Here is a 27,696-nt window from a genome sequence, read left to right on the forward strand (position 1 = left end):
ATATAGTTTCATCAAATAGTACATTTTGAAACCGAACTGTCCAGTTGGCTGTCTTCTTATATTACATTGTCTGGGATTGCTGGAGCTTCACTTCTCGTGGGGCTTTATCACAGGCTGAAGGCAACAAGAAAATAATAGCATGCTGCCCAAGTTAAGTCACTAGCTTCTAACAGGGGGTTTACCTTTCAGAGGGTCCTGAAATCACCTTGCAACCCAGCACCCAGCCAACTGAGCAGGAGAGCGTGTCTCTGCAGTGCTCAGCGGACAGAACTATGTTTGAGAACCTCACGTGGTACAAGCTTGGCCCCCCGGCTCTACCAGTCCGCACAGGAGAGTTGCCCACACCTATCTGCAAGAACTTGGATGTTCTTTGGAAAATGAATGCCACCATGTTCTCTAATAGCACCAATGACATTTTGATCGTGGAGCTCCAGAATGCATCCTTGCAAGATCAGGGAGACTACGTCTGCTTTGCTCAGGACAGGAAGACCAAGAAAAGACATTGTGTCGCCAGGCAGCTCACAGTCCTAGGTAAGGAGGTAACTCTGGACCACCCGGAGACGGTTGGAAATCCTTAAAGGTAGTGCTTTCTGGGGGCTGTGTAAAGATTGTCCGCTAGGAGCTTATGAAGTAGACTCGTGAACACTTATCTTACTCACTGAAAGTCCTCGAGGCACGAGGAGGCTCATCATGATGAAGTGATGTATTAAAAAGAAAACAACACGGTTCTATCCAACCCTGATGGTGGAGTAACTCACTATTTTCTGCAAGGGATTACCCTGAACCAGGGCAAGTTCTGCCCTATTCTCGGGCATCCATTTATTTCAATAGATACATATTTGTGGAATGCCCACCATGAGCTAGGAGGGTGCCGGAACTTCACAGTGGGGAGTAGGTGGGGAGGGTGAGAACACAGACCGCCACCAGCCTGTCGCAGTACCGTGTGGTCTCTGTGTTCTTGAGGACAGGGGTTGTTTTCTGTTTTACTTCTTGGTCGGCTCCAGACACAGTGGTACAGATTAGGTGCATGATAAGACATTTGCTGCTGGAAGAGTGTGGTGATGGTGTCGCTTACCACCTCTGAGAGCCCCTGGGAGGGGTGCCACCCTCATTGCCTGTACCTCTGCCGTACAGCTCAGGGTCAATGAGATGATCATTTTAATCAGCAGAGAGCTTTGTAAATTCCACATCAAGCCACCCTCTACACCTCATCTAACCTTGCTCCTTGCACAAAATCTGTGCAGCCATGGCTCTGTCTCTGAGAAAATTAGGCAAATTTGGGGAGTTTCTCTTTTTGCCATCTCCTTCTATTTTTTCCTCTCCTTCGTTTTCTTACCCAGTTTCTGGGATGCTTATGTTCTGGTTTTTCACTGTGAAGAAAGGGAACTGCCCAGATAAACTAATTTATACTAAAGTTTTAGTGGAATAATATCTTCAGAAGCTTTGGCATATTTTAAGAGGTATCTTCCGACAGCCACTAGGATGGATTTTGCTAGAGTTAAGACTCAGGTGGCAGAAGAAGAGATGTTTTGGGGTGAAGTCATCCCAGAGCTCTTCAGATCACACCACATATATATGACCATGGTTTTTCTGTTCACCTTGGTGACCGGTCTGGTTTCAAGCTAATGAAAAAATTCCAACAGAGATGTGAAAGAGGCTCCGGGCTTGCCATGCCCAGGAAATATGTGCTCACGATGAGCTAGTTTGCTTTCCTAAGGACTCTCAAGTTGTTTTCCAAAAATTATTCTTAGAAATAAACTAGAGTCCATTTGCTTAAACCCCAGTGTAGTTCACTGTCAAGGTATTCTCATTTTGCTAAATGTTGACGTTGATTTCTTCTGCAAGATTCCTTTTGATGTTAGGACAAGATATTTCTACAGCACTTTGATGATTTGTAGGAAAGGGGTAAATCTAAAGCTGTCCTGTATATCTAAACAAGGACCCATGGGCTTTGTTTTCTTTAAATCTTTGACTTTCCTTCAAGTGTCGTTGTTTTATTTAGAGGAAATAGTACTGGACTAGTCTTTTAGGCTCATGTAAATCTATTATGAGTTCATCTGTTTACTTAGAGGCACTTGGACAAGTTGTTTAACCCTCCTTCATCTGCAAAATCAGGCTAATGCTACCTACCATAGGACTGATGGTGAGCAATGGAAATAGTATGAGTTTTTTTTAAAGTACCAAATAAATATAAAGCCTTTTTTTTGTTGAATTACATTAAGGTTTTTGCATTCTGAGAGAAACATGGCAGAATTTTTGGGTGTCATTGGCTAGGATTTATTTATTTATTTGTTTCATGGGCAGGAAGCCCATATGACAACTTTTATTTTGTGGTGTGATTACCAGCTCAGGTCACTAGTATGAACGTTCAAAGAGAGGCAGTGATCTGTCTGAACTGACTTGTTTCACTTAACTTTAGTGACCAGGTTGATCACAGTGACCAACCTCTGCATGTTTTCAGCTTAGTAAATCAACAGTTTAGTAAATGGTCTAATAGTTTACTGACACTAAAAGCACTTCAAAAGTTATAGCTAAATGTTCTATGATTTTTTTGTTTTTTTTTTTTGGTGCCTGTGCACAGAGCGCATGGCACCCACAATCACAGGAAACCTGGAGAATCAGACAACAAGTATTGGTGAGACCATTGAAGTGTCCTGCACAGCGTCTGGGAATCCCCCTCCACAGATTACGTGGTTTAAAGATAATGAGACACTTGTGGAAGACTCAGGTGAATTGAGCATGTCTGTCTCTCTTTGGCTGCAGAATTTTCCTGGAAATGTTGTCTAATATCCATATTATTTCTTTTAAAAGTTGTTTATTTTTATTGAGGTATAGTTAATGTACAATATTATTTAAGTTTCAGGTGTATGACATAGTGATTCACAATTTTTAAAGATTATATTCTATTTGTAATTATTGTAAAATATTAACTATAGTTCCTGTGCTGTACAATACATCCTTGTGGCTTATTTATTTTATACATAGTACTTTGTACCTCTTAATCCCCTACCCCTGTCTTGTCCCCCCCTCTCCCCTCCCCACATTGGTCCCCACTAGTCTGTTCTCTGTATCTGTGAGTCTGTTTCTTTTTTGTTATTTTCACTAGTCTGTTGTACTTTTTAGATTCCACATATAAGTTATATTATACAGTATAAAAGCCATATTATTCCTCAATTTGTTTTAGGTAGGGAAAAAAAGCCATCGTAGTGTCCGTGGTCTGGTTCACTTGGTGGGAATCCAAATGTTCAAAGCCTTGTTGAATTCTCATGGAAGCCAGGGGTGCAAAGTCAGCAGCTGATCCTCTGTGACCCTTTGGATTTAGATAATAGCCCAAGATAAAGGACACCATTTATATTTTTAAAGTATTTTCCTGCAAAACTCCACCAGACCACCTTGTAATAGAAACCATCATTTTCCTCCTCGCTTAGGCATCGTGCTCAAAGGTGGGAACCGGAACCTGACTATCCGCCGGGTGAGGAAGGAGGATGAAGGCCTCTACACCTGCCAGGCGTGCAGTGTTCTTGGGTGTGCGAAAGTGGAGGCATTTTTCATAGTGGAAGGTCAGTGGGAGTTCACGGGCACATAAAGTGGTTTTAAAAAAATTCGCATGTATGTTATATACACTCATATACGCTGGCCAGGACCATAGCCAAATGGGCAGTTTTTAATATTCTTTGTACTTTGTAAATTTCCTGGTCTAAGTATGTATTATTTTAACCAGAAAGCATGATTAATGTTATTTGAATTCTGCTTGCATCACATTTCTATCCCTGCAGTTCTCAATGTGGAAAATTCTCAGCCAGGCAGATGGAATGCCCTCCTTTCAGTGATTCGTTCTCCATTTGAATGGCTCAATTAACTTGTTATGGAAATTATGCCTCTATATCTATTAGGTAGAATTACTGCCTAGTCATGAAAATAAGTGCTATCCAGAGAGTCACAAGGGTTCATAGTTTTTGTTGGACTAAAGATAATTAAAATTCATTTGTGAACAATAGACCATTGCGTCTCTGAAAATGAAAAATTTGAGGTTCTTATCTAAATGTGTATGCAAGAATGATGTGAGATTCCTGACATAGTCTCAGATGGGAAAGGTAATTTGTGACAGAACATTTTATCTTCAAAAGTATATTCCTATGTCTTTTTTTAAACTAACCTACCAGAGGCACAGTGAAAACAGTATTGTGTGGGTGAAGGAATGGTATGCAGGGGGGGAGTGAGAGGGGTGGTGATGGATGGAGGAACTGATGGATTTCTATGAACTCATCCTAATTTGTCTCTCAAAGTCTAGATTTCAGTCCCTTTAATCTGTCAAATCTATGTTGCCAAGTACTGCATCTCGATACCTTGACTTCTTTTCAAATTCCATTTCATCAGCTGCACTTGCAAATAAAGATTTCAAGTGCATGAAGTAAATAAAGATTTCAAGTGACATGGTGGTTTTGCCACTTTCAAAGTGCTTCATGCTTTAGAGCAAATCCGGAGGGAGACTTCCAGCTCCCCGCTGTGCCCTGCCTCAGCTCCGTTAGCTGTCTGCAGCTGGTGACCGAGGCTTAACTAGGTAACCTTGGCACTGACGTTGTATTTACTTCTCACCAGAAGAGAATACTAAGGAAGTAAAAGGTAAATATTTAATGCTGCTGCTAGGTTCCCAAATGTTAATATGGGAACATTAATGCACCAACTTATATAGACAGTCGAATCTTTGAACTTTTTGCTGTGCACAAACGGACTTTTAAATCTCCATGTATAAATAGAGAATTACTTCAGTTACACCCCCGAGAAACGAAATCTACTTCCAAGCAAACTGGGTGCTCGTCTCTCAACTGTTCACTCTTATTTTGCTAACTAATTACTTGTCTTCCTGCCTTCTTGAGGCCGCCTGGGCCACTCTCACAGCTTGGGGCCCCGGTTTGATTCACACCGCCCTCATCCGATGGGAGGCCGTAAGTGGTCATTGCTTCTTTATCACTGCTCTGCTAATCACTCTTAGTCGAAAGCCTCCTCTGGACTTAATTTTTCCCACTTAGAGCTGTCCTCTGGGGTCCTGAGCATCTGCAGCTTTCCCTGCTGAGCTCTAGCTTTATCTCTTCTCTTTCCTTTCTTGAGTGGTTTTAAACTCATACTGCCAGGGCACGTGGGATGTACTCACGTCAGCTCTCTTTCCTCCCCGAGGTTCCTGCCACGTGAGGACAGTGCAGTGTAATGTTACCTGGTGTTGGACAGACCTTGTTTAACTCTTGACCATTCCACCACCTTGCTGTGTGCCCTTGATGAAGTAGCTTAACCTCTCTGAGCTTGCTTCTCCACCTGAAAAATGAGGGTTGTTGAGAAAACAAAGTGATGTATCTAAATGTGACATATTTGAAGTAATGAGCACCTAGTGAGTGCCTGGTCACCCATTGCTTTCTGGCCAAAGTACTACATTTATTTCCCTACTTGTTGTCTTAAACAATCCTTCCCTCAAACTCCATACAAATCAAAACATAGACTGTCAGTGTAAAATCAGACATTTATTTACCCCAAATAGAATACTTTTCTTCTTTATAGAACGTGATCTGTTTTCTTTCTGTCAAAGTGTGCTCTTCTCCCAAACACTTTCTGTTTGTCTTTTAAGACATGAATATTTCTCTCCTTAATTACTTTAGAATTATATTGTTGGAAGTTTTCACGAGCAATGTCTTGCAAACCTTAAATTATCCATTAAGAATACTGTAAACTCCATCCAAGTTAGAGGTGTGTGACTCTGACTGTCTAGGATTTTCCCCAGTTGGTAACATTGAGATCTTGCATTAGTGTTGAACTTTGTCATTCTGTATCAAAGGGTATAAATTTCCATTGTTGACGCCCATTCAATTGTCTTCCCAGGTGCCCAGGAAAAGACAAACTTGGAAGTCATTATTCTAGTGGGCACTGCAGTGCTTGCCATGTTCTTCTGGCTACTTCTTGTCATCATTCTACGGACCGTTAAGCGGGTAACAAAATAGTTTCCCTTCTGTCCCATGCACGTTGGCTTTCATGATTAATGAAAGCTGACTAGGGTTCTTTGGGTTGGTTCTTCCCATTGTTGTTGGCTCAATAGGCACAATTTTATTTCTATACAATAACATTCTTGCCCACTTTCTTTTGCCTGGACCACTGGGCTTTAATTGATAGAAGCAACTAGAGAAGAAATGGGCTTGGACTGTCTAGTGTAATTAGGATTTAAGAATTTAATTCTGAGCTCATTTAGGGGTTGAGGGGACACTGGAAGCGGGATGATAATAGGACTACTCTCAGCCTCCATGAGCCGTTTAGAAAATGAGACATTAAGAATGGGGCTTCTATAAACAACAATAACAAGCACACAAAAACAACAGCCAAACAAGAGGCTGTGTGTGACTGGAAGGAGTAATGCTTTCCAGGCCAGTGGAGGCGAACTGAAGACGGGCTACTTGTCCATCGTCATGGATCCAGATGAACTCCCGTTGGACGAACACTGTGAACGCCTCCCTTATGATGCCAGCAAATGGGAATTCCCCAGAGACCGGCTGAAACTAGGTGTGTTTTCAAGGGATATTAATTTGATACTGGGTTTACCAGGCCATCTCTTCTACTTTTAGGATGGTGACAAATCTAGTCTATTTAAATGTCAGATTCCGATTCAGAAATATTCATTCCATCTCTTGATTTTGAGTGATTATCCAGTTAGTCACTTAGAAGTAGGAGCCCTGTATAATCACCCATTTTGGAGAGTGAAGAGGGAGGTATTAAATCATTCAGCCGGAACAAGGGTGTCAGCTGGACCGTCCATGTTAAACTGGGATGTATGTCACCTTGTCAAGCTGGAATCTCTGCCTGTCACCTTGGTGGTGAAATAGTCCAAGTCTGTTTTGTTGTTCCTGTCTTTGTTGACTCTAGGTAAGCCTCTTGGCCGTGGTGCCTTTGGCCAAGTGATTGAAGCAGATGCCTTTGGAATTGACAAGACAGCAACTTGCAAGACAGTGGCCGTCAAAATGTTGAAAGGTAAAAACAAATTTATATGGTGATATATCCCTCTATCTGTTTCACCCCATCTCTAAACATAATGAAAGATTTATGTCAGTGGCTCTGTGGCTAGGTGGGCCCACTAGCCAAGCATGCAGCCACATTGTATGTTGCTGTTGTGCAAACTGGATAAAAAATTCCTCTTTTATAGCCTCATGCCAGGGTCCACAGCCTGGCAAGCAAAGTTGAGAATGGATTTCAGCTCCTCTACTGCCCCACCTTGCCTGGGATCCCTTGTGCAAGACACAGATTGAACAACTGTATTTAGTGGCCTGGCTATAGGCAAAAAAAATACCTTGATTTCATCAAAATTGTTTCTTAGCATACTATGGTACATTAGTAGGATTATTATAGACCATCAGGAAACAGAAAAATAAATTTGATATAATAAATAAAAATAGTAGCACACACACACACACACAAAAACCAGCATGTTCCCTAGAATTGGAACATGTAAAAGAGGATCACATATAAAAGATAATATGCAAACTAAGAATGGTTGTGCTGGGAAAAAAGATTATGGGTGACATTTTGAATTTAAAAGTTGCATAAACAACTGTTAAACCTAACAGTAATGGAATTCTGGTCTTGCCATTTTACTCTGGGGAGGTGATGCGTATAAAGCTCTTTGCTAGAATTGTGACGTGCTTTCATTGGTGGACACAGTGCTACTGACCCTTTGCCAGGAGTCATGTGCCTTTTGAAGCCATCTCTCTCCTTTTGCTTCCTCTCCCTTGTGGCTGAGGGGGGTATGTAATTTTGAGGTGGCTCATCAAAGCCTGGGGTGTGGACCATGTCTGTGAATTAGAGGGAAGTGTACCACTCTGTGTAGGATCAAACTCACACTCAGCCTCATGAGCCTCATGTGCCAGCTGGCAAAGCCCTTGTTAAGTTTCCTGCTCAGCCCAGATTGGTGGGAACTTCAGCAGAGCCCCTAACATGTGAGGGAATTTAATACATGCTTATGAGGAAGCACTGAAATAATCAGGAGCTAAGAAGCACAGTCAACCTGGTATGTGAAAATCCGGTTTTGTAAAAGAAAATCTGAGCATGATTTCATCTGCAGATGTGTTCTCCACTTTGTAAAAGACCTCATGATGGCTTCCTTCAAGTAGCAGACATTCTGGGGGCACGTAGAGTAAGAATCTGATTTAGAATTAGAAAGTATAATTTATATTTGCATTTTAATGTACCTAGTCTGTAAACTGGGTTACAGTGGTATTACCTCTGGAGGGGACATTGCAGAGATGCAGGCAGTGGGGCATCATCCTGCTAAGGTCAAGCCCACATGTGTGATTTCCCTCTTTGTTCTGTATTTGTAGAAGGAGCAACACACAGCGAACATCGAGCCCTCATGTCGGAACTCAAGATCCTCATTCACATTGGCCACCACCTCAATGTGGTCAACCTTCTCGGCGCCTGTACTAAGCCAGGGGGTGAGTGTCTGTGGATGGTTCTGGTTGCCTGGTTTTGGCGTCCACTTCTCTGTTGGTATTTGAGGGAAACCACCCAACTCCCATGGTCTTCATTCCCTTCACTTAGGATACTTTGGCAGATTCCTGGATATAAGCATATTTCATGGAGGTTTAAGGGGTGCTGTAAATTATTCTAGAACTTCCTGTGAATTAAAAAAAACGCTACATCACTATAATACAGTTGTCTACTTTTGGAATAGGTGTTCAGATGAGAAAAGAGAACTTCCCCTTAAATTTGAAAGCAAAAGACTTGAAGAGTAGTTCACTCTAAAATGGAGTCATCTTAGGGGATTGTGTTGAAAAGCAAGTGGGTGGATTTTCTTCTGAAATGTTGGTTAATCTTGTTGTGGAATCACCTTTTGGAAAAAGAAAAGCTACAACAGAAAGGGAATTGCAACCAGCTGATTTCTCTGATCCTATTTCCAGGGAAAGGTTGTAGCCTCTTCTATGATTATTTTCTGGCTCATTGATGTATTAAGCACTTGATGAGAAACATGAGTGAAAACACATTTTCACTTCTTGGCACACTGTACTGTCCGCAGGGCCACTCATGGTGATTGTGGAATTCTGCAAGTTTGGAAACCTGTCAACTTACTTAAGGAGCAAGAGAAATGAATTTGTTCCCTACAAGGTATGTCATTTCCTAACTCAACTGTGGCCACGTTGTACACATGGAGGAGAACTCAAAAGTCGTCCAGGTTAATTTTTTCATTAAAATTCTGTGAAGAACTTGTGAGGAATCTTTCCACATCACCTCTTGGCTGTTGTCACATCCTCTTTTACCTTCTGGAGGACATGTACTTCTCATGTGTTATCTTTGTGACTCTAATCTCCTGACCCGTTGTGGATGATGCCTAAGGAGGGGGAAGGTGGGTGTGATTAAGGGACAGGAATGACAGGGGAAGGGCAGCTCTGGGTTGTTCTGTCTCTACCCTGGCCATATTTGGCCCTATGGAGTGTTAATCCCTCTCTCAAAAGCGGCCTAATGTTGGAAGTGTGTCTGAGTGAAACTTGAAACAAGGCCCTTAGCTCTTCAAGCTAAAAAGGAACCAGGCTTTAGGGAAGAAAATCTACTACGTAGAACACTTACCAAAATTTCAGCCCAGAGGTTCCATGGTCTTGAACTTTATGTCCCACTTGTCTTCTTTTAATAGTTATAATTGTTTGTATAGTTTACTACATTTTAGAGATTTTTCTGATATTCAAGGAGTTTGCTCATTTGCTTCGTTTTAGAGTAAAGGGGCACGGTTCCGGCAAGGGAAAGAGTACGTTGGGGAAATCACCATGGACCCTAAACGCCGCCTGGACAGCATCACCAGTAGCCAGAGCTCAGCCAGCTCCGGATTTGTTGAGGAGAAGTCCCTCAGTGATGTGGAGGAAGAAGAAGGTACCTGCCACTGCTTCTTCCACTCCTAGCGCGTGCTCTTGTGGGAACAGACAGGGTGACAGGGTGTTATGAGGAATTTTGTCATAGAAAAGTCCAATACTACCTAATATTTAAAAGAGGCCTGAATTTCTAGACTCCTCCATTCAGCCTCCCCAGAGCTGTAGGGTGGAAGGCCGACAGAAGCAGCAGGCAGGTTGAGAGGCAGAGCACGGGCAGCCTGAGAAATTTCTGTCCCTCAGGAGAGCTAAGCAGTTGGCATTGTCAAACCAATGCTCTTCAAGTTTTGGGTCAGCACTTATCAGCAAGAGAGGCTCAGTGCCATCTTCCAGACGGGCAAAGGAGGCTCACTGGTGGTTGCCAGCCTCCCCGTCGCCCACGGAAGTTCAGCCCCACACTGCCTGCTTCACCAGCACAATAGAAGCCATCCACGTAGTCACACCCAGCCGTCTCCCAGGCAGCGCAGGCATCTTTTGTTTCTGCCCCTCCCCGCGTGGCTCATTAAGTCTTCCACACTTCTTCAGAGGAGTCTTGGTAAATCCACTTTTCCTTAGCCCGTTATGCTTTCCCTGATACTTCAGTGCTGCTTATGAGGGGAGCTGTGTTCGCAGCCTGACTTTCAGGACCTCTTCCAGCTTCAGGATACACTGCGTATCTACTTCCCGCAGAGGGAGCAGTGACAGTGCCATGGAGGGAGCGGTGGGGATTCCTGACACCTGGCCCTTCTTGAGGTGTGAGCTCGGAAGAAGAAAAACCATGAAATAGTGGAAGAAATCCGCTTCGGTTTCCTTTGACACAAGGCCATAGAGAGAACTTAAAATTTGACTTCTCCCCCATAGAAGCCGAGCAGGCAGTGTGAGGCTGGAACTTGGTCTGAAGAAGCGTGGGGAGGTTGTGCAGACCTCACGTAACTGGGCGCACACTGAGTGGAGCCAGCTCTGCCCCATCTGCTCTCTCACAAAATGGCAGTCATTGAGCTGGAAACCCAAGGGACTGAGGGAGTCAACTGGAGTAGAGAGGGTGTTGGCCTGGGATTTTGCCTCCATTTCTTCATCTGGAAAATAAAGGGGTTTCATTCGTTATTCACGAGAGCCCTCCACCCTAATCATAGAAAATAACTGAAAAAAAGGTTCATAAACTTTTTTAATACATACAAGGATATTTTACAACTGAGGTTTCATTTACTCTGGTATTTGTCTCCAGGAATGAAGCCATGTCTTATCTGAAACACCCATTAATGTCTTAGTGTTTATTTGTACCAATTGCATGGAAGTAAATACCACGAATTTACGTAAATTCATCTCTCGCTCTGTGTTTCTGTCATCTCATTCATATCCTTGAAGGAGAAAGATCATCCTTACGGGACAGATTTACTGTGCTTACAGCACTTTCTCAGCTTGAAAGTGAGAGAAGTAAACATATTTCTGGTATTTTTAGTTAATCTGTTGTAGATTATGGTTTGACCTTTCGCCTTTGTTCCAGGACAAAGCCTGGAGAGAAAAGGTTCAATGACCCTGAATATTGTTGTCTTATTTTTAGAGTTCTTGATATGAAACTATTGTTTATCCCTCTGGATACATGAAAAAAAAGCCAAAACAGTTTACAAAAGCAAATTTGGAAAAGCCTTCTTTTACATCCCTGTCGTCTGTGACAATTTTGCCTCCATTTTGCCTCCTGGATTTTTTCATCCAATTTGGCAAAAATGGAAAAACCAGTATTTTTGCTAAGGGGTCTGATGAAGGCTAAGGATATACCAGGATTCAGCATATTTACAGGAGATAGAAACATTTTCCAGGTGCTTCTACTTCCTGAAATTTGACTCCCAATTTTTAAAATGAAGATTACTCTATCACACTTAGAAATACATAGTTTCTGGTCAAAATACCAATCTCTGTCCTCCTGTACTTCTGACAGTATCTGAAGATCTGTACAAGAACTTCCTGACCTTGGAGCATCTCATCTGTTACAGCTTCCAGGTGGCTAAGGGCATGGAGTTTTTGGCATCACGGAAGGTGAGACCATGCATCCCTTCACGGCACAGATTTGGAAGTTAGATGTCCAGGGCTAGCCATCGACGTTTGCTTGGGACTGCAATTCATTCACCACTCCTGGGACTATTAAAAGAGCGCTACTGAGGAGGCCCCATTTCTGCTAAATAAGAGGGTATTAGAATGTCATGAAATTAATTCATGTGATGAATACTTACTGAGCATCTCCCAAGGGCAGGCGGTGTTCTCAGCACTAAGGATACTGTGTGAACAAGTAGGCAAAACTCTCCACCTTCATGGAGTTGACATCCTAGTGGGTGGAACAAACAATAGAGCAAGTGAAATGCCTGGTGGGGTAGATGGGAGTGAGCGCTGTGGAGGAAAATAAGCAGGGAAGAGTTACAGAGTAGACAGGAGTGGTATGTTTGTATGTTCGTATGTCTTTGTGTTTGTGTACGTCAATTTTAAACAAAGTGGACGTGGAAGGCTTTAGGGGAATGTGACATCTGAGTAATGACCTGGAAGAGGTGAGGGACGGAGCCTTGCAGATATCTTGGCACAGGAGAGTCTCCTTTTAATTTGTTTTACATTCATCTCCATCCATCAAAAAGTATTTGTTAGTCGTATAATTAGAAACCAGGAAGGACAGGCTTTAGATGAGAGCGATTAAAAGGGCTAAAATTAGAAAAGTGGGCCAAACAAAGGCTGAGGTGAGTACGTGACAAGTTACAAACATTCCGAAGGTTGTAAACACCGTGGAGGGAGCAGGTCGCCCCCTGGAAAGAGTAAAATGGATGGTTTGACATCAAACTAGACAAAATTGAAATTAAGTTTCAGGAGAAATTGTCAGTTGACAGAAGGCATTTGCTGCAGCCTGCTGTGGGAAGAAAGACTTAAAGTTCTGGTTTCTTTTCTAAATGAGTTGAATCCCTACCCATTTCTTTTTCTGAGGTTTAAAGCTTTTCACAACTTCCAGAGTCTCAGGATCTCAGGTTTTTCTGCCTGGGAGCTCTTGTCTTCTCTCTCCCAAAAGGAAGGGAGAGACGTGGGATCTTATCGGATTTTCCCAAAGAGAAAGGCCCTTCTTGAAGATTCTAATTTTATTTTATTAATATTACTTTTTAGGGCCAGAGTCTCCCATTTAGGAAGGGTTCCTTTGATGGGAAAGGGAATAGGGGGTGGGGTGGGGGGCAATCCTGTAACTTCCCTTGTGTCTACTATCTGATTTCTTTTTTCTCTTTTCTTTTCTTTTTCTGTCGTTGAAGGAAGTGCAGCTTTTATTTCAGGGCACCAGTCTCATATGAGGTCACTTATGTGCAGAATCTTTAAAAAATGGTACAAATGAACTTATTTACCAGCTGATTTCTTGAGTAGCACCTGGTTGCTGGCTTGAAAAAGGAAGCTCTTTGGTTGGGGGCAAAGTAGAAAGGACTGTGCTTTGGGGAAGCTCCTGTCTTGCTCAGTCATGCCAGACAGTGTGCTTTTGAATGTGCCTCATTCAGAGGGCAGTGCTATACAGACGCGCAGTGGGGGGCGGGGGATCTGCTATGCCTGGCTCGCTCAGCACTCCTGCACTGACTTGAGTTCTCACCATTTCTAAACGTTCCCCTAGACTCCTGTGCTCTCATAAATATTTCAGGTGCAGGAGGTCAGATGAAATTAAGGGATACAAAAATAAAAAAATAATAAGAAGAAGAAGTTAAGGGATACAGAGAAGAGAGAAACTGAGGAACAGGCAAGAATAGAAGGAAAGCCATGGAGAATTTGGTTTCCCTTTGTAGTGCACCAGAGAATCCACTTGACAGGTGAGAGGCTGGACGTGCTTTAATCAACATCTCTGACAATCCAGCACTTTGAAAAGAGAGGATGAGCACCCCCTGGGAACTGTTTCTCAGAGCTGGTCCAGCTTCAGTTACATATGAAACGGAGAAACCGACAAAGGGCACCAAACCAAGAGAAGCCCCTTGCTTCTGATTTCCATGCATTCATTCAAAATAAATTGCACTCTGGGGCCTCCTTAGGATAACACGTTTTAACCGTATATGGCGCCAGGCAAAAGGGACGTGTGGATGTGACCAGAAACACATTCTTAATTGTGTCCAAGAGAAGTCTATTTATGACTCCATCATCAGGCTATAACTTAATTATTTAATTCCAGAGTCTTGGGCTGTTTATGGAATAAACAGATGTGTGTCTCAATGAAACTCACAGATTTTTTTCCTGAAGTGTTGATAAAAGATGTTAACCCAGCGCTTGTTAACCAGTTGGTTTTCTGGTGTGGGTTTTTTTATTTTTTTAAAGCATGAGGTCACAACAGATGTAGAAGAGATCAGCTATGCGAGCTAGTCCTAACGTACACAATTCTTTTTGCAGTGTATCCACAGGGACCTGGCGGCACGAAACATCCTCTTGTCGGAGAAGAACGTAGTTAAAATCTGTGACTTTGGCTTGGCCCGGGACATTTATAAAGACCCAGATTATGTCAGGAAAGGCGATGTAAGTTTCAAAGATGTACCCAGTGATCTGTTAACTTGCAGAATTCAAACTTCTCTTAGCAAGCTGTGTTCAGAGACAAAGGAAGTTTTTTCTTTGGATATTTGCTGAGTTGGGTTCTCACCCCTTGTTCCCTATGCCCATAGGCTCGCCTCCCTTTGAAATGGATGGCCCCGGAAACAATTTTTGACAGAGTGTACACAATTCAAAGTGACGTGTGGTCTTTTGGTGTCCTGCTCTGGGAAATATTCTCCTTAGGTAAGTCTCTTCTCTTTGTCCCTCCATCCATACTCCAAATAGAATGATAAATGTCTGTGGCTCCAGTGTGCTTTTCCCTTGCCTGTATTCTGCCTTTATTGAGTGAAACTTACTTGGAGGCTTTGGGTTGTAAAATGTAAAAAAAAGAAAGAAAAGAAAAGCAAAGAGAAAGGAAGGAAAAGAGGTATGTATGGGAAGAAGGTGTTCCAGAATCAGGAATCAGGCTCAGGGCGTTCTGCAAGAGAAAAATCCAATCAGTCATGTCCCATTCCTGTTTTATTCTAGGTGCTTCTCCATATCCTGGAGTAAAGATTGATGAGGAATTTTGTAGGCGATTGAAAGAAGGAACTCGGATGAGAGCCCCTGATTACACCACACCAGAAATGTAAGACTTTACTAGCATGTTCCTATCCTTCTTTGCTCACAAAAAGTCGCCCTGCTGAGAAGACTGTCTGTTATATAAACCTCATTTGTGGCCCAGTTTGTGTCTTACTTCTCCCTTGAGGTCTTCTTTGATAATGTCAAGTACAGAGTCATCCTTCTTGAAATGACAGCACTTTATCTCTACCAGCCAGTCAGTTTTTATTGGATGTTGATTTATAACGTTTCCTTTTCTCTACACACGTGATGCTCCAAGTGTAGGGCTCTGTGTCTTACACAGTTTCCTATCTCTATTTACCATCACAGTGGACTTTTTAGAAATGTTTGCTCATTCATGTGCTGCTTTTCAGCATCAGATCAGGAGGAAGGAGGCAGTTAATGACATCAGTGTTTTGCTTCTCTAGGTACCAGACCATGCTTGACTGCTGGCATGGGGAGCCCAACCAGAGACCCACGTTTTCAGAGCTGGTGGAACATTTGGGGAATCTGTTACAAGCTAACGCTCAGCAGGTTTGTGACCTCCATCCAAGAAATTTCTACAAAGAGTTCTTAGGTGTCAAGGGCTCTTCTGCTGCCTAGACCTTCTCACAGCCACCACGCCAGCCTCTCAGCCACCACGCCAGCCTCTCAGCCACTGCACAGGGAGCTACAATTCTTCCCAATCGGAGCAGTAATGCTTCTCTAAAAGCTATAATTACCCTTTAGAGAGATGAGATCCTACTTCAAACCTGGGAGCTGATCACTTTTATTTTTACCAATGTGTATTTTGGTAACCAGTAAAAATACATACTGATGTATACATTTGATAAAATATTGATGTATTTTAACTTTAGAAGAGTGTATCTCATATTCATAAAAACCAAAACCAAAACCAAAACCAAAACCAAAACCTAGTTGATACACTGGGTATCTCCAATGGACAGAATTTCAAGGAATTTTAAATACATTCTTCAGGCAAAAATACATTTGAACCCTGCAAAATAGATGGCTTTTTCCTTGATAAAATCCCAGGCTTCCGTAACTTCCACTGGAGGATTTTAGAGATGTAGCCTTTCGCATTAGGAAGTTTTTAATCTCTAGTCACCACCTCTTACTACAGTGAATAGAAACCAATATCCTCCTGCTTTTGACCAGCTGGGGGACAATGGGTCAAATCTGTCTTTATCAATAAACCTTCCAGACATTTAACGGCATCAAATTGCCCTTTCTTTCTTTCTCTTGATGAAATAATGTTAAAGTTGTGCAGCCTTTTCTTGGAAGACCCATTTCCCTGCACATTTATTGCTTTTCTTTAGACTGTCATCAGTCTTCCCATTGCCTTGGAGTGTAGAGGCTAAAACTGGATGACATGCCCTTTCAAGGACCTGGCTCCTGTCGACAGGACTTGGTGAAGAAATGATTTCCCAGCTCCGCATGTTCGTTGTAGCCATCTCTCTCTGTGGTCCCCTTACCCATCTTGGTTATTGTTAGTTCCTTTAATATCCTTTCATATACACGTCCCTTTCAAGTGCCCTTCTGTTTTTGACAAGCCATTTTTAAAGTCGTCTTAAAGTTTTGCCTTCAGCTATGAAAGCCACGTTCCCCATAAACAAGAAGCCCCCATGGCCTTTGTTTTTCATGAAAAGGCTCTTGAAGGACTGAAGCCATAACAACAGCGCTCTGTGTTTGTTGTTTCAGGATGGCAAAGACTACATTGTTCTTCCCATCTCCGAGACTTTGAGCATGGAAGAGGACTCGGGCCTCTCTCTGCCTACCTCACCTGTTTCCTGTATGGAGGAAGAGGAAGTATGTGACCCCAAATTCCATTATGACAACACAGCAGGAATCAGGTACTGTATCTGGTCCACATCCCCGGCGGGGTGGAGAGAGGGCTTCCAGGTCATCTTGGGGAGGGGGATGGAGGAACGGACATTGGATAAAGCTGCTGCATTTCCCTTGCACGTTTAACCTTCACCCTGAGAAGTGCTCCTTGAAGAGGGTCTGGGTAGGTGAGTCTCCCTCCATCTGTGGTCCACATTGCTGCTGAAGCTCTTCCTTTCAGAATCCTAGGCCCTGCAGCTGCAAATAACTGGAATGCCACGGTTTGTTAATCTCCAGCAAAAGAGACCAGTTTTACAAAGACATCTGTATTTAAATTATCCCCATGTACTCTTTTATTAATATGAATTAAATAGCTTAGGAAAGATTCAGGAAGGAAGAGTTCTTTGCATCTATGAAAACACACTTCTGCCTCTCTGGCTAGGATACAGGATGCCACGGGGATGCATCCTGAATTAGACTGGACAGTGCATCTTTAGAAGCCCCTCCCAAGTCTGATTTTCAGCATTTTATTTGCATAATGGAACTTCTGGGCTTATTTAAAACATATGCACTGCAGTGTTTTCCTGATAAGTAGCGGGGTTTGTAAAGGCAGCTTTCTTTTATTCTCTCCCAGCACCTGTGCATAAGGAGAGAGTTGAACTGGCTTCTACAATACGGTATTAAAATTGCCTTTTACTAAGCCTGGGACTACTTCACTTTGCTTTGTTGCTGTTCCCACCCCTTTGGGTGTTTTCCTCCTGCAACCGGACCCCTGACAGCGTGGGCCCAGCCTGGCCGCCCCCTGCCGTGTGTGCTGGGGCTGTAGGGAGGGGCACGGGGTTCCAGCACTTGGCCAGGTTGCCGGGTGGCAGGTGGGAGTCACCCTGGAGAGTTGGGCTCATGGAGGCACACAGAGAGGACAGCAGGGACACTGTCATGAGACAGGAGAAAGCTCCGAGCGGTTAGAAGCCAACTAGTGAGCTGCCCATTCCGTTTGTGTCAAGAACTCTCAGCATTTTCCCAAGAACTTTTCCTTGTGTTATCAGATGTGGCCAGCACTGGGCAAGGTAGAAACTGTTATCTTTTATGATGCGGATGTTAAACATGAGGCTCAGATCAGTTACCCGGGGAGAATACAACACTGTGGTTAAAGGTCCAGATTTTAGAGTTAGAGAGAACTGGGTTGGGTTCCCAATCTGCTCTTTGCAGCTGTGACCTGGCACAAATCTTCACTGTGAGCCAGGTCAGGATGCTGGTGTTGTACAAAAATGAGTACTTTGAGGATTACATTGTATAATGAATTTCTGAGTGTCTGGCACCTGGAGACGACTCAATCAGTGATAGCTATTAAGTGAGCTGTTAAATTCACATCCCTGGGATGAATCCAGTTCCTCTGATATCTAACTCCATACCATGGAGGAGGCCTCAAAGAGAAAAAGTAATGAAATGAAAACCCATCATTCCACTCCCACATTTAAAAAGTCCTAGTTCAAGTTCAGCTGGCCTTCCGGCGTGGTAATGATTCCCACAGCACCATTACCTTCTGCTTTATCGCAATGCCATTCGATCATGAGCTATGTTCCTTGGGTTTTCTGTGACCAGGTGGGGTGAGGACCCAAGCCGGCAGCCTCTTGGCTCACTCGGGCGCTTTGCATATGGTGCCGAGAGTCGATGAAGTCATGCGTGTGTAATGGAAGTGCCAAATGTGAGGCTGGCTCTGGAACAGGGCTGCTAGCATTTATCCCCAAAAGCGTGGACAAATGTGACACCGCCCTCCCAACATAGGCCTGGCTCTGATTTTCTGTCTGTGATTTTCGAATTGGTCTTTCCAGTCCAGTTTCTCTTTTATCCAGCCATAATTTGAAAAATAAAATGGAAATCAGAGCCTTATGTCTGCTTCCCCACTTAACCCCCTCCACCTTTCCCCCTTTTTATAAAAATAAGAGACCATGGTCACATTTTAATCATCTGGGTTAAATGAAAGGCAAGATCGAGGCGTCTGCACACGGCACATTTCATTTTGATGCTCTCTTGTGGTCCTGCTTCCCTGGGGAGGAAGAGGTGAGGCTGGGGTGACTCTCAGGGGACTTGTTCACTCATCTTTCACATTTCCTGTCAAGGAGAAAAGCCAAGGAGTCTCTCACTTGCTTCCTCCTTATAATTTTCAGTTTCATTGTGTTATAAATAGAGCTGGACAGAGACATCACAGTGGGAGCCGACCTCATGATTTTTTGCCCCTTTAAACTATTTTAAAAATATTTGTTCAGCATGTATTTAGAGAAGAGGCTGAGTGGTAGGTGGGGGAAGGGTGAAGAGGAAGGCCCACTAGTGTCTAGACTTAGCTTCGTCTCTAATTTCCCCTGTGGATCAGCTCTAGCCCCAGGTTTGCATGCTTCTTGCAAGAAAACACATCTTTATTGGACTCATCTTTCTTGGAGGGCAGTTTGGGGACCATCTGCGGTTGCTCCACCATTTCTCCTGGGAGTTTCACCTCCCACTCCAAGCAGCTTATCAAAGATTTCTTTTCAGTTCTCTCCCAAAGAAAGGTTCTGGCACATATCTTTTTTTTTTTCATTTTGGTTAATTGCTAGTGATGATTTAAATGGTCCCTGTAGATTGATGCCTGAGACGGCCTGTTGGCTAGATGTCCCTGAATTTGGCTCTCATATTAAACTGCTTGAAGTGAAGCTGTCCTTTCTCCACCCTTTGTCTGTCTCACAGCCCACGGTCCCCCTCCCCCCCACCCTCTCTCACTGCGCTGTCAGTGCACACGTGGGTGAGAGCAGGGCTGGGCGCACACTCGCTGCTTCATAAAGACTTGCATAGTCATACCCACTGCTCTCTTCTTCCTCCTCTTCCTGATGCTTGTCCAAGGGAGTCCATGTGGAATAAGGTGAAAACAAACAAAGCCAACCCCACGTGGGCTTCAGAGCCTGAAGACTTAAGTTTGAGTCCCTGTTCTGGCCATTTCCTCCCTAAGGCCTAGCTTCCTCATCTCCAGATAGGAAATAATAATAATAATAAGCCCTGTTTTGTAGTTTTCTAAAGAGCAGATGCAACGATGTCCATGAAAATGCCCTGTCAACTCTGAAGGGCCAAGCAGTGTTGGGAATTACTGGGCTCAGAAAGGAAGGAGCTGGCTGTTCTAGGGCAGCCGCATGACTGTCCCAGCTCACCAACTCCAGCTGATGCTACATCCCAGATACCTCTGGGATCTGTCTACTCCTCCAGACCCTGTGGGCATCACCTTTCTTTAGTCAGGCCACTCCTCCTCCTCCTAGATTAGTGAAACCACCCCCTCATGGGTCTCATGGCCTCTGGTCTTACCCTCCTCAACCCAGAGTCATCTTTCTAAAGGGCATAGCTGACTTTGTCAATCTCCTGCTTAAAATTCTTCAGCGGCTGCTCATTGGCCTCAAGATAATAATTCAGATATTCCAATAGGTGATTTTGGACAAGCTCCTTAGCCTTTCTATGCCTCAGTTCCTTATCTGAAGTTGGGAGAATAATAGCCATCCCTAGAGAGGCCCCGTTTGTGGGGACGCATGAGACAGTGGTTGAGGAGCACTTAACACAGTGCCTGGCACGTGGGGGAGTTTCAGTAAAGGATTCCTGGATAAGTGAATGAATGAATGATTGACTACGGTACCAATACATTTTGATAGTCACCACTTTCAGGGACTGGACGTAGAAGTAGGTGCTTCTCTCTTCTTGTATATCATGTTCTCTGTCCTGTGGAGTTTCCTGAGTGAGGACGTCACTGGTGAGCCTTACTCTCTTCTATGTAAGAGGAGGAACCAGCCTCCTGGGGCAGGGAAGGGAGACTGGGCTTCCGTTATCGAAGTACACTGGGATAAGAGTGAAGAGTGAATTTGCTGTCCCTTCCTGGGAAAGGACTTCCTTCTCTCCACTTGGGCTGATTTTAACAGAATCACTCAGACTCACCCAAAGCCACATGGCAGGGAAGGAGCTCTCCTAGGGAACAGGTGATGTGATGTCTGACAAGTCCTGTTCTTTGGACTCCTGAAAGAAACTGGTACCCTTTGAAATGCAAAGGAGGAAAACAAGCTTTGATGGCGTGTCGCTCTAAGGCCCACTTACCATCCACCATTAATCACGTCAGTCATCCTCCAGGTATCTTTGTGAGAAAGGGAAGGAAAGCCATTGCCAGTACCTTTTAAAGATGGGGCAACAGAGATATAGAAATAATTAATGACTTTCCCAAATCTGTGTCTTCCGGGATAGACTTAGAAACAGACAAACTATCTCGCAACTCTCAAACTACAGCCCCAACTCTGTGAGCTGAACACAGGAGACTGTGAGACTCAGCCCACCTCCCTTCCACCCAGTAAACTTCTGTTACTCGGAGAATGAGAAGATTGTCTCCAGACCCTTTTGGGTTCAGCATCCTTTACTGAACCCAGGTGAGACTCAGTGAGCTCTGCAGGTGTTTCCTCTGGCCATCTTTCATTGAATGGTTGCTCTGTGAGCATTGTCTAGCACAACTTGCCTAGAAGATGGCCAGAGAGACGTGCAACGCTCGGTAATATGCAGGGAGCTCAGTGGAGGAATCGCAGGCTATCAGGAAGCCAAGCAGAAGGCAGCTGATCTTGAGTCTGCTTGTGTTGTCTTCAGTCCAGGCCTGGACCTCAGAAGTATGATTCAAAGGAAAAGCGGCTCTTCTAGGCCCTTCAGTTATATTATACTTTTAAATGGACTTTCACAGGAAATTAAGCCTTCAGTGTGTGTGCAGGCAGAGAAAGATTTTTGTTTGGTTTGGTTTTTCTTTTTCCAGAGGATGTTTTGAAGGTGGCTATTAAACTTGTGGTTGAAAGATAATGAACTTAGGTATCTCTTGTGGGATCTGTAGCCAAATATACCACCACTCAAATATAAATATTTGTTCTTTTGCAGTCAGTATCTGCAGAGCAGTAAGCGAAAGAGCCGGCCTGTGAGTGTAAAAACATTTGAAGATATCCCGTTGGAAGAACCAGAAGTAAAAGTAATCCCAGATGTAAGTACATCTTTTAAAAATAGTCTCAGGAATAATACAGAAGATGAAACGTTAGCTAGATAAATATTAGCCTAAGCATTAGAGTCTTGGAGCCTCGTTATAAGGCTGTCCTTGAGGGCGTGTGTCATGGGGTCATTATAGACATGGAACTTCTTGGGCCCCCTTGGTTTTTCCATAAGTGAAGCCCCTGGCAGAAGGTTCCAGACAGTCCAGGTTCATGCCCACTTCCACTCAAGTGTGAATAGTATCCTTGTGGAAAGAGGGAAGGAAACGGGTCTTCTCAGCTCCTTCATCCTAAGTGCCTCTCTTCTTCCAGGCCTGGGTCTATTTCTTGGAAGCAGTTGCTTCCTCCTGTAGCCTGCATGGTTCTTGGGTCACGATACCTTTTCCTCCCTCTACAGAACTTCGGAATGTGGTCCGATAGATGGGTTAGGAAATCAGTTTAATTAAGGAGTTGGTCAGTGGACAAGCTCAATCAACTGTGCCATCTCATTGTCTCTTAAAAAAGGACAACCAGACGGACAGTGGAATGGTTCTTGCATCCGAAGAGCTGAAAACCCTGGAAGACAGAACCAAATTAGCCCCATCTTTTAGGTAAGGCTCAGCTAAAGAGAAAAGACAAATTTCTATAGAAAGTTTTGGAAGGCACTTAGGACTTTCAGTGTAGGTTCAGAGCTTTCCCTCTTTGTGTCTGTCCGTTGGGCAAACTGGCATCAACCTAAGAAAGAGGGGAACCAAATCAAATTAACTGGCAAGACTAAAAAAGGAATCTGAAATCAGAGGATTTGATCAATTTTTATGAGAATTTGTGAATACTAGGGAATTTCTGGGCATCTTTACTATGGTTAGTGGTTTGTGTGGTACTGGCTTAAAACAAAGAGGTCATTGGATGTGATCCTTAACACTACCGAGTTGATTGACATCTTTGCAGACTCTGAAGAATTTTGAAACTTGTACAGAAATGGGCGCATCTGTTCTTAAGAAGTATGATGTACAAATAAGCCAATATCTATTTGTTTAAAGTAATCAAATACTACTGACTGGATTATTAAGTACTTAATTGTGGGGAAAATACTAAACTTGGCTTTGAATATCATTTCCCCCATGTAGTTCCATAGGAATTTGTAGTTGTTTTGCATAGATGTACCTGCTTTTAACTTAACAAATAAATGAGACACTATGTTTGTAAGAATAATAATATACAGGGTAGTTATTTATTTGCTAGCAGGTTTACTCTAGGTGAGAATAGAAAAAAAATTTGATCTACTTATAATCTAACTGTTGGATAATATGGGACCACTCTTGGTTACTGAGTGATGCTCGTGTAAAAACAACCCCCAAAACATTAAAACACTTCATTGTACGATTTTATTATTTGCCTTGGGCCCAAAGTAAGATATTGTGAGAGCCAATCATATTTCATTCATTGATTCAAAGTATATTCTTTCAGCAGTGACTGTGTACCACGCCATTATTTGAGACTTAAGTCCATTTGATTCAGATTTGATTGAAAGAAAAAAATGTATTTCTAGTTATTTGAAATAACTTTTAACCTGTATATGAGTACAGAGTTAATAAAAATCCTTTTTTGCAATTTTTAACATGAATAACTTGCTAAAACACCTATTAAGGGGGGAAAAAACACCACACCTCCAAATGGCTTAGGGTTCATACAACCTACACTAAACTACAAAAAGCTTTTTTAAGCTTTTTTCTAAGCTTTGACGTGATTACCATCTGTCACGATCCCACGCCATTGAAAATGTTCTCTGGTTGCTGCTGAGTGATCCACGTTCTCATTCCTTCCAAAGAATGTGGGTTTGATGAGTAAAGAGCAATTTTGACATGTCTGGCTTGATTGCACACACATGATTTGACTTATTAAAGTTGCTTAAGAATTTTATTAACACCATCCACATGCCTTGTAATCCCCTAATTGACAGTGGGGGGAAAGCACCAATGGACTTGTTGAGCATCCCAATTTCCTTTCCCGTCATGAAAGAGCCCTTTGGCTCCTATCGTTGTATACAAACTTGTCAATCTGCAAGGCTATAAAAATGTTCCATTGGTTGGAGCCTTTGCATAACTCGGGAGAACTGCCTTTCATCTCATCTCAGGCTTGAAAGACTTGGACCTGAATAAGAGGACTTATCTGAAACTACAAATTCATGCTGGTACCTGAAAATAGACATTGTTTGAGTTAACCTGATATGTTGACTAACAAGTGGTGGAGACAGGGGCTGGTGTCTCCAGGAAGATTACAGCCCACACGGGGTTGGGGGTGGGGTTAGGGTAAGATACAAAAGAACCACCTTCTCTCTGCCAACTCACTTAGCTGCCCTTTCTTCCCCAGTGGACTGATGCCCAGCAAGAGCAAGGAGTCTGTGGCATCTGAAGGCTCAAACCAGACAAGCGACTATCAGTCTGGGTATCACTCCGATGACACAGACACGACCGTGTACTCCAGCGAGGAGGCAGAACTTTTAAAGCTGGTGGAGATGGGACCGCAAGCTGGCAGTGCAGCTCAGATTCTCCAGCCTGAGTCTGGGACCACACTGAGCGCTCCTCCTGTTTAAAAGGAGGCACTTACATCCCCCCTTCCTGGAAATCACATGAGAGGTGCTGCTCAGATTTTCAAGTGTTGTTCTTTCCACCACCAGGAAGTAGCCACATTTGATTTTCATTTCAAGAAAGAAAAAAAAAAAGAAAAAAAAAAAAGACCTTGCTGAACTGCAGGGAGCCAGTCCCCTAGGCATTTCCTGAGAAGATGCTTGTGACCCAAGAATGTGTTTGTGTCTTCTCCCCTATTGTTGACCTTATTCTTTTTTTTTTCATTCATTTAAAAAGCATGTATCATGCCCCCTACTGTGGGTCTCCCCGTGAGTTACAGCAAAAGATGTTCAAGACATGGCGTCATCGTCCAAGAAGTAGCAGTACCTGGGGAGTCGACACCTGGACGATAAATCAGGCAATGGAAGTGCTTTAGGTGTTGAAGATGGGAAAGACTTTTAGGGCTGAGTCCATGTAAGAAGCTTTGTTTAGGATGTGGGTCCCGAGCCACGTGTTACATGGCGGGTTTGGACGGATGGAAAGGAAGATGCTGGCTGGCTTAGAGAGCGCCGCGTGCCTGGTGCTGGCTCTGGTGGGGTGGGCGTGGGGTCTGTTAGGAACCGTCAAGGCTTCAGACAGGCGACTGGTTTTAGAAGATTGCGTGCTCTTCCCACTGGGGCCAAATCAGAGTTCCCTGCGCTGTTTCCAAAAACTCCTAATGAGAGTTCCTTCCGGACTCTTACGTGTCTCCTGGCCAAGCCCCAGGAAGGAAGTGATGCAGCCCTGGTTCCTTGTCTCCCAGGCTGATCCTTGATTCAGAACTGCACAAAGAGAGGACATGCAGATGGAAGCTCCCTGGCGCGGCGAAGGTTTCTGGCTGTATAAACCAGCTCCGGCTTCTGGACGGATACGCACTTATCTGTCCTGATGTGACACGTCTGAGCCTGAATGCAGTAGGTCTGTGTCAAGCTGTGGTGTCAAAGCTTTGGGAAGGATTTGACTCTCTTGTTCCTTCTCCCCTCTCCACTCCCTTCAGTATTTTACTGAACCAGTCAGTATTTTAGAACTTTGGCCTCTACACCCTAGTAAAAGCCAATTTGGTTTTGTTCACCCTCCGAGTAATTATTAGCCAGATTTCACAGTTATTGTGTAGCCAAAGTTATAAACATCTTGTATTATTTAGACTTTTAACATGTAAAGCTGTTTCTACTGGTTTCTGCCCTTGTTCTTTCCTTTTTAAAAAAGAAAACGTATTTTTCGTTTGGTACCATAGTGTGAGATGCTGGGAACCATGACTATAAAACATGCTATGGCACATATATTTATAGTCTGTTTATGTAGAAACAAATGTAATATATTAAAACCTTATATTATAATGAACTTTGTACTATTCACATTTTGTATCAGTATTATGTAGCATAACAAAGGTCATAATGCTTTTAGCAGTTGTTGCCATTTTATTAAAAAAAAAAAGTGAAAAATGAAGGAATCCCTTTGCAAGATTGCGTGACTGTCCCTGTCACTTCTCTCACTTCTAAGCTGGAGGCGGGGGACTCAGACATCATCTCCAGGTGGCTGTTTTTTATTTTCATTGGTTCCCTTATTCTTCTTATAAAGGATATTTTCATAAAATGTTTATATACTTTATAATCCAATAAATGTATTCTTAGTAAAAAAAAAATACAATGGTATAATACTATCCCAACTGTTTTGAGGGTGACTATTTCTGGCTTGAGGTGTAATTGCTTCTCCCCTCCTCTTCTCCATTACACAAGTAATTCATGCGCACGCCCACTCACGTTCTATTCCGAGCACTTCTGAGATTCTGAAAACATGGACTGAGAGACACGTGATAGGTACTCTAACAGTATTTGTGGCCCTGGAGGAATCCCCGGGCCTGCTAGAATCACCAACCATGAAAATCAGGTGGTAAGAGATCCTGAGACAGGGGCCCGACCTCGCAGTGCAGGAAAGTCTGGGGCATATTTATTGTTTTTGATAATGTTTATGCTGTCCGTACAGCGTCCGAACCTCAGATCCAACACTACCCTTTTGAATGATCACTTTTGCCTGAATTCAGTGAGTGAAATTATCTAAAAATCATTGGCACCAAAAAGTAGTCCAATTCTTTGTAGGATTTTTTTTTTATACAAGCCTTTGAAGTGTTTATATAGTCAGAGGATAGGCCTATCTTTTATTATTTTTTTAATATTTCCTAAGTTTTTAAAATCATATTGGGGAAGGTCTTCCCAATTCTTAACCCCAAATTCTAAATTATCTTCCTTCTTTTGATGCACTTAAATCCATTGGGGATTTATTTTTTTATATGGAGTGAGGTAAGGATCTAGCTTTGTTTTCCTCAAGCAGTGGTCAATCATGGCAGCATTGTTTATTTCTCTTTTCCCCTGTGGTTGGAAAATATACATTGTAGCATTTTCAAACCCTGTCATCTCCTTGAGACATTCCCCACAACTTTATGATGGAAGAGAGGGTAGCTCCAGACGTCTGTGCTTCCTGGGGCTGCACTTACAGACTGGGCCACTAGCTGGAATTAGCAGAGTAGGGTCTTCTGGCAGATGTCATTAAACTGTGCGTCAGGCCTCTTGGTCCTATCTTTCCCATTGTTCCAGTGTTGTCCAGTGAATGAACAGAAGAGGAGTCTAAGCTTTTCAAGATGGAGAAGACCTCACAGAAATACAGAATTTCCTTCATTTTAGGGAAAAGAGATTCTGTTGCTCATAACAGCCCCTGGCGCTGTTTCCAATGCCAGGAATTTGGATTCAGTTGAAACTTTGCACTTTATGAAGAAATGTTTTCAGCAGCTCAGGCAGAATGATTGGAGGTGAAGTTTGGCCCTCTCCTTCTGCTCTCTTCTGTCTTCCACACCCCTCTCCCCCTTTCTTAGCTCCTTTTCACTCCTCATTTGCCCCTGTATTGAAGAGAAGTTTGTGGTTTATTATTTTTCTTTTTTCTTTTTAATGGAGGTACTGGGGATTGAACCCAGACCTCGTGCATGCTAAGTATGAGCTCTATCTCTGACCTATACCCTCCCCCACTTTGTGGCTTTTTAAAGTGCTCCCTGCATAGTTTTATTTTCAAAGCTTTCACTTGGAGGCATTTGGTGTGTTTTAGGTGAGGCCACACTGTCTCCCCTTGGCTCCTGGCCTCTCTCATTCTGTCCCTTGACTTGCCTTGTTCTTCTCCCTCCTCTCAAACTCCTCTGTCCCTTGGCCTTCTGTTTCTCTCTTTCCACTAAACTTCTGCTCCTCTGAACCCTCCCACCTCCATGTCCAGCAGCCTTTCTCCTCAACCACATCACAGAAGAGA

The 27,696-nt window shown here is 43.2% G+C and overlaps 1 protein-coding gene across 1 annotated transcript in view; it reads left to right on the plus strand.

Annotated features, from left to right (window-relative positions):
- Positions 1 to 25,871, plus strand: part of KDR (kinase insert domain receptor) — a 43,354-nt gene extending 17,483 nt beyond the window's left edge. Inside the window, exons 13-30 of the mRNA XM_072943689.1 lie at positions 190 to 531; positions 2,582 to 2,728; positions 3,429 to 3,560; positions 5,869 to 5,975; positions 6,405 to 6,540; positions 6,901 to 7,005; positions 8,349 to 8,462; positions 9,044 to 9,132; positions 9,735 to 9,888; positions 11,800 to 11,897; positions 14,247 to 14,369; positions 14,513 to 14,624; positions 14,910 to 15,009; positions 15,410 to 15,515; positions 16,683 to 16,834; positions 21,720 to 21,819; positions 22,328 to 22,413; positions 24,173 to 25,871. Of these exons, the coding sequence (XP_072799790.1) occupies positions 190 to 531; positions 2,582 to 2,728; positions 3,429 to 3,560; positions 5,869 to 5,975; positions 6,405 to 6,540; positions 6,901 to 7,005; positions 8,349 to 8,462; positions 9,044 to 9,132; positions 9,735 to 9,888; positions 11,800 to 11,897; positions 14,247 to 14,369; positions 14,513 to 14,624; positions 14,910 to 15,009; positions 15,410 to 15,515; positions 16,683 to 16,834; positions 21,720 to 21,819; positions 22,328 to 22,413; positions 24,173 to 24,395 (2,426 nt within the window). The 3' untranslated portion in view covers positions 24,396 to 25,871. The remainder of the gene's footprint in view (positions 1 to 189; positions 532 to 2,581; positions 2,729 to 3,428; positions 3,561 to 5,868; positions 5,976 to 6,404; positions 6,541 to 6,900; positions 7,006 to 8,348; positions 8,463 to 9,043; positions 9,133 to 9,734; positions 9,889 to 11,799; positions 11,898 to 14,246; positions 14,370 to 14,512; positions 14,625 to 14,909; positions 15,010 to 15,409; positions 15,516 to 16,682; positions 16,835 to 21,719; positions 21,820 to 22,327; positions 22,414 to 24,172) is intronic.
- Positions 25,872 to 27,696: the final 1,825 nt, after the last annotated feature.

The sequence above is a fragment of the Vicugna pacos genome, chromosome 2 (assembly GCF_048564905.1).
Source record: "Vicugna pacos chromosome 2, VicPac4, whole genome shotgun sequence".
NCBI lineage: Eukaryota > Metazoa > Chordata > Mammalia > Artiodactyla > Camelidae > Vicugna > Vicugna pacos.